Genomic DNA, 6000 nt, shown 5'->3' on the forward strand with positions numbered 1-6000 from the left:
TGGCAAGGAGGGTGCCTTTTCTTCAGTAAAAAGGCCGACAGGGTGGGCCACCCTTCTGCAATTGTTGAATAGGTGAATTATAAAGGGAAAAAAGTTCATTGTGTGGCAATTATTTTAGAAAACGTTATCAGGGTGTGTAGTGTTTTTGAAAAGTGTTTAAAGGTGCTTATTTTCGATTTTCGTTTCTTAAAAGCCCTTAAATGTGCTTTTTTAATTGGGTATTTTTGAAAAGTGCTTAATTTTCCGTTTTTCAAAAAAAAATTTCTTTTACTATGTTGATTTTCACTTCGAATTATGCAAAAAGACACAGTTCCCATTGTTCTATTCAACGTTTTCACAATTAATTCAACCCCAATCTATTTTGGCGTATTGTCAGTCTTATTTGTTGTCGATCTAGTTCGGCGTACAGAAACGCAATTCGTTTTACATTATTCAAAATTTCATGATTTTTGACAGGACTGTTAAAACAAGATAAAATCGTCGATTGTCAAGAACTTTCCAACCATGCCTAATTATGATATTTTTGAGTGCTTGAAAAGTGCTTAAAAGGTGCTTATTTTTTGTTGAATAATTTGTCTGGTTATATAATAGTAATATAATTATTATCTTTATATTATTTAATATTAAATATCTGCTTGTTTTTCCATGCCAGGTGAGACTGAACAACATAACAGATGTAAAAAATCTATCGTTCATGCTGATAACAGTTCGCCTCACAACCCAACCATTTTAAATCTTGTCAAACCTTCACAGATGGTTTCTTCAAACTCTTACATCACAGAAACTCAAAACAATTTTCAAAAAGATAAATCTCCACAGACGCATTCAAACAGGGAATCCGGATTCTCCCCAAAAACTATTAATCATAATCAAAACAACAGAAAAACAGTTCATAAAGTAGATTCTCGATTTAATTCTTCAGCACCATCAGTCCACGTTCCTGAAGAAATCACTATCGATGACAGCGATGAGGATGTTACATAGCCTATATGTAAATAATTTTTTTTTTCATTGACTATGATGTTTTAGTATCATCCTAATTAGAAAAAGTCATTATTATTTATTAAATATTTCTTGTTGGTAAAATTGCTAATCAACTAAATACATATTACACAGTAAATTGTTTGCAAAAATAGTTTTTTAACTGCTGAATATCAAGCTTCTATTTGTCATAATTTATTACTTAAAAGTTTATATTTCTGCAATTCTGTTCATATTTTATAAATTTAGATATTTAAGATTGTACTGGAGTCAAAGTCTGCTTCCTGTGTCTTCCATCTTAACCTATAAGCTATATAAAGTCAACTTTTCTATTTATTCTGCTACTTATTAATGTTTTGAAATAATTTTTGTTTCATTTTATTCATTTAAAATTTTTTTATGGAACGAATTGGGCAACCAAATTTCTATTTTTAAGGTTGCTATTGCGACTTTGAAAAAGTTTTAAAGCAAAGCTAATAGTTACAATTTAAAAAATTGAAAATTATTTTTAGCGAAATAATATAAAGGCATTTTTCTATTTATTCAGTCATTAATTGTTAATATGTTCGAATTACTTATTGGAATCGCTCATTTTAGTCACTGAAATTTGTAAAATGAATGAAACTTAGTTACTAAATTTTAATATTTTGTTTAAAATTTACAATAGTGATTTTGATAAATTTCGAAAATGTTTTGTAGATAATTAAATAATTAAAATTTTATCCTTCCATTAAGGGAAATTTCAATGAATAATATGAAATAAAAATTCATCAAATATTTAGTGACTAAATAAATAGAAAAATAGACTATATTCAGCAAACAATAGGGTATCCTATGTGCTATATAGACTAAATCAAAAACCAGAAATAGAGCACAGTTCATTTACTTTTAATTGTGCTTTATTCTTTGTTATAGACTATATTTTCTCATAGATTAATATGGCATATGACACAAACAGAATCTGACTTCAAGATGCTTTTAAAAGCCTGGTGCTAATAAATGTCAATATTCAGTATTCTAATGTTTTTGTAAATTCTTAATTATTTACTGGTAAATGATTTTTTAAAAAATACTTATAGCTATGTTTTTGTTTAACTATGAGCTAAATAGAAAGTTCGTAAAAAATGCTTTTAGTTAAGAAAAATTTATTTTGTATAGGAAGAATATTTTTATTTTTTTTTTTTTTCATAATTAAAAAATGTCTTTTTTGTAGAAACATTAAACACTTGTCATAATAATTTTTAAGCTAAGAAAGATGTTTAAGTTTTCCTGGACAAAAAAAAAATTTAACAGCTGTAAGTTATTAGCCTGAATAATCTACATACAAATTGTTTAAAAATCTAGTAAGAAAACAAAAAATAAAAATTTATTTCCTTTTAATTTTTTTTTCTCTACCATAGTTATCAGATTTCTTTTCTTCAAGTAACAAAGAAAAGTCTGGAGTATAGTGAATAGTGCACCATTTAAAATTACTGTATTAAACAAAAATAAATATTTATAAAGTTTCGAGTGTTTCGTAGTTTACATCAAAAATTTAACTTTTAAAGTGAATCAAATAAAATGCAACTGTTCGTTAATTCATGTCTATTTATTTACTAATAGTTAGCATTCGAGACTTCTTTTTTTTAATAATTTTCTTTAATTTCAGTCTTCTTTTTAATGATCAAAATTAAGTTAAAGGTAATACATCTTTTCAGTAAGTTAAATGCATTACATCTTTTCAGTTGTTGTTTATATTTTTTATCAATATAGTTCTACTTTATTATTAACCTAAACAGTTCCAATTTATCATTTCAATTGTTTGTATTATATCTTAACTCAAATGTATTAGTAACCTATACAACCTTTATTTTGTTAACACTATATTATGATAACTTTTTAAAAATTTCAGTCTGTTAATGCATTTGTTGTTTTGTTTTAAAACTCTCCGTGTAAAAATTTTAATTCATTTTACATTCTTTGCATGGCTTGTAAGAAATGGGTGATTTGTACAATTCAAAATGAAAGCCAAAGACAATTTATTTTTGTTGTATGTCGATATCAATTTCCCCTACATACACCAAGTGTATATATTATTGTACTACCTCAGTGTTTCTTTTTTATGCACAGAATAAATTTAGAAAATTTTTCATTTAGCATTTAAGTGTGTCATGTACATAGCTTGTAAATATCATTGTAAAGTGTAAAGTTATTGTTACAGTTTTGATGTTACTTAATAATGTATGTATTGTACTGATGATTCTTGTTATTCAGTCTCTGCCGAATGCAGATAGAACCATTGTGATAAACCGTCCAATAATTATTGGCTTTGAGTTTAATGTGTATAACTTGTTTCCTTAGTAAGTTTTTCATGTATGAAATCTTTTCTATGTTTATTAGTTAATTAAAACAAATGATTTAATTTTTTAAGAGTAGGAAAATTAAAGTATTTTATAGCATACTTTCATTATATACACATCTAAATAGATTCATGCTTATCTCAGAAGATTAAAAAAAAAAAAAATTTGCTATGCGTTGATTTGAGTATTTTTTTTTAACTAGTCCCTTAGAATCTTGCAGTTCATTTGACTAATTTTTTAAAAAAACTAGCCTAGGATTGTTTTACATCCCCTTTTTTTTCATTCAAACTCTTGTATTACCGAGAAAAATATTTTTTATTCAAGCGTATTATTTTCTTTCATTTTCATACTTTAAATGATGTTATAATTATAAGTAAAATAAAATGATTTAAATATACAAGAATGTCAACTAACGGAAATTATGGTAAGCTATTAAAATAGATGGCCTGTGCTCAATCCTGTCTATATTGCCCCAATCATGCCATTGGTCTCAAAACTGTAGAGCTATGATTTGTTTTTATGTGCTATAGCTATAGGCTACAAAGCTGCATCAATACTCCTTAAATTTTCATGAATTTAGACTCTTAAGAATCATTGTAAAGTTTCTACAAAATATAATGACATACTTAATAAAAGTATTTTTTTCTCGCTTTCTTAATAAATTTTTTTGCCGTAGGATTCTATTAGAAAATGCTTTGGAAAAATGACTCCATTGTTATAGTAAATCATATCTTCAAGTTGACATCCCTGTATTCATGTACTTCATTTTAAAATACTTTATACTTCTTTCTAAAGTAACTTTGTACTTATTTTTTAATTTATTTAATAGTATTTTCTTTTTTTAACATTTCTGTGCTCATCAAAAGTAAAGCATCTAAATTTCACTCTCATTATTGCATTTTTTATATTTCATTAACAGTATAAAATAGTTTTAATCTATTTTTTTAAAGCTATAAGTTCTACTAATTGGTAAGCAAGGAAATAAAACGATTTTTTCTGAAATTATTTGTAATTATATTTATATAAATATTAGCTTTCTGATTTTGTATGACATACTAATTGAAGTAAAATGAATTACAAACCAAATTTTTATTTTATTGATAAATAATATATAACTATAATATTTGCTGAACAAGTTATGTTATTTTACTGATTTTTTGAAATTAGTACTTTTTGCAATTTATATCTTAAAATTACTGAACTACAGGCATTTATTTTTAAAATTTATAACTTATTTTTTAAAAATGTAAATTTTAATAACTCAGTTGAAGTAGTCCGATGAATTTCCAAGTTTAAAATTTTTTATTACTATTGATAAGTAATACTTAAGCTGTCTCTTTTGTTTGTATTTTGCATTAGCTGTTACAAACTTTACTAGATTCATTTTCACGTATGAATAGTTTAAAAATAGGATTAGATCAGTTGGAAAATTATTTTTGGTATGTGTGATGATTTTATCGTTATTAAATAAAATTATGCAAGAACTATTGATACTTTAGAATTTTTCAATGTATCTAATCGTCCAAGCACAACAATAGATAAGCGATAGTTTAGAATTATTAAACTCCCTCTTATGCCTTTTTTTGTATTGTAAATAAAAACTATTTTATCTTTATAAGTTTTGTGCTTTATTTCATGTCTTATAAAAGTTTTTATAAGACTGCAGAATTCTCAATCAAGCTAATTGCAGGCTCGGCTCTTTTATGTAACTTTCCATTATAATGACGAATGCATAAAATCCTAATTGCTATTCAACTATGCACAATATTATCTTAATATACATTAGAACGTCCACACTGAGCCTACTGTGATTTTTTTCTATCCATGTTGGCAGCTATGCCATATTTTCTTTGATATTACACAATACATGTGAAACATCTTGGATCGCCTTTGAATGAAGGGAGAGTTATGTGACCCATACAGCGATAGCTACAGAAATTCCCTAGTTTCAGAAAATATTTTTCCTCGGTGTAGCTTCAGGGTGCGTAGCATTTTTGAAAGGTGCTTTCTTTATTCGGGGTTTGTAAAAAGTGCTTAATTTGTATCTCTTAAAAATATTTTTTTTCTTGCCTTGCCATATCGATTATCGTTCTAAATTACAGAAAAATTTACAATTTTCTCTGCACTATTTATCAGAAACTTGTTATTTTATCATGATTATGTAAAGTTTTTGAATTTTATTGATTTCATGTTTATAAATTAAGAACTTTAAACGATAGAAAAAAAAAGTAATTTTTATTACTGCACAGATCCTAACTATGAATTTTTTTTTTTTTGGAAAGTGATTGAAAATATTTTTTGAGTGCTTAAAAGGTGCTTATTTTTTATTGAAAAGTCTGACTACTCACCCTGATAAATATATATGCAGTACAGAACCTGTTATCCGGAAATCAGAAAACTGGAACGAAATTCAATACATTTTCCTGTCATTTTTTAAAAAAAATTTCCTCACAAGATTTCAGAATTCTTTCTTTCTTTTTTAAAAGATGTTTACCATAATTTTAGAAATAATCATTAGCTCCCTACACTGTCAAAAGAAGTACGAGTTTTTTTTTTAAATTATTCTAAATATACCTATATATATATATTTTTAGTTGAGTTTGACAATAAAGAAACGGCTTTTTGTAGGGATTCAGAAAACCGGAAAAATCAGTTATCCGTAATAGTGATGATCCCGATC

General features: G+C 25.9%; 1 protein-coding gene across 7 annotated transcripts in view; it reads left to right on the forward strand.

Annotated features, from left to right (window-relative positions):
- The window catches only part of LOC107439903 (uncharacterized), a 74995-nt gene extending 70057 nt beyond the window's left edge, over positions 1 to 4938 (forward strand). For all 7 annotated transcript variants that reach the window (XM_087164489.1, XM_087164490.1, XM_087164487.1 and 4 more), the window contains one exon: positions 653 to 4938. In XM_087164489.1, the coding sequence (XP_087020615.1) occupies positions 653 to 984 (332 nt within the window). In that variant the 3' untranslated portion in view covers positions 985 to 4938. The remainder of the gene's footprint in view (positions 1 to 652) is intronic.
- Positions 4939 to 6000: the final 1062 nt, after the last annotated feature.

Source organism: Parasteatoda tepidariorum, chromosome 5 (genome assembly GCF_982258835.1).
Source record: "Parasteatoda tepidariorum strain Cologne lab strain chromosome 5, Ptep-v5.0, whole genome shotgun sequence".
Classification (NCBI taxonomy): domain Eukaryota; kingdom Metazoa; phylum Arthropoda; class Arachnida; order Araneae; family Theridiidae; genus Parasteatoda; species Parasteatoda tepidariorum.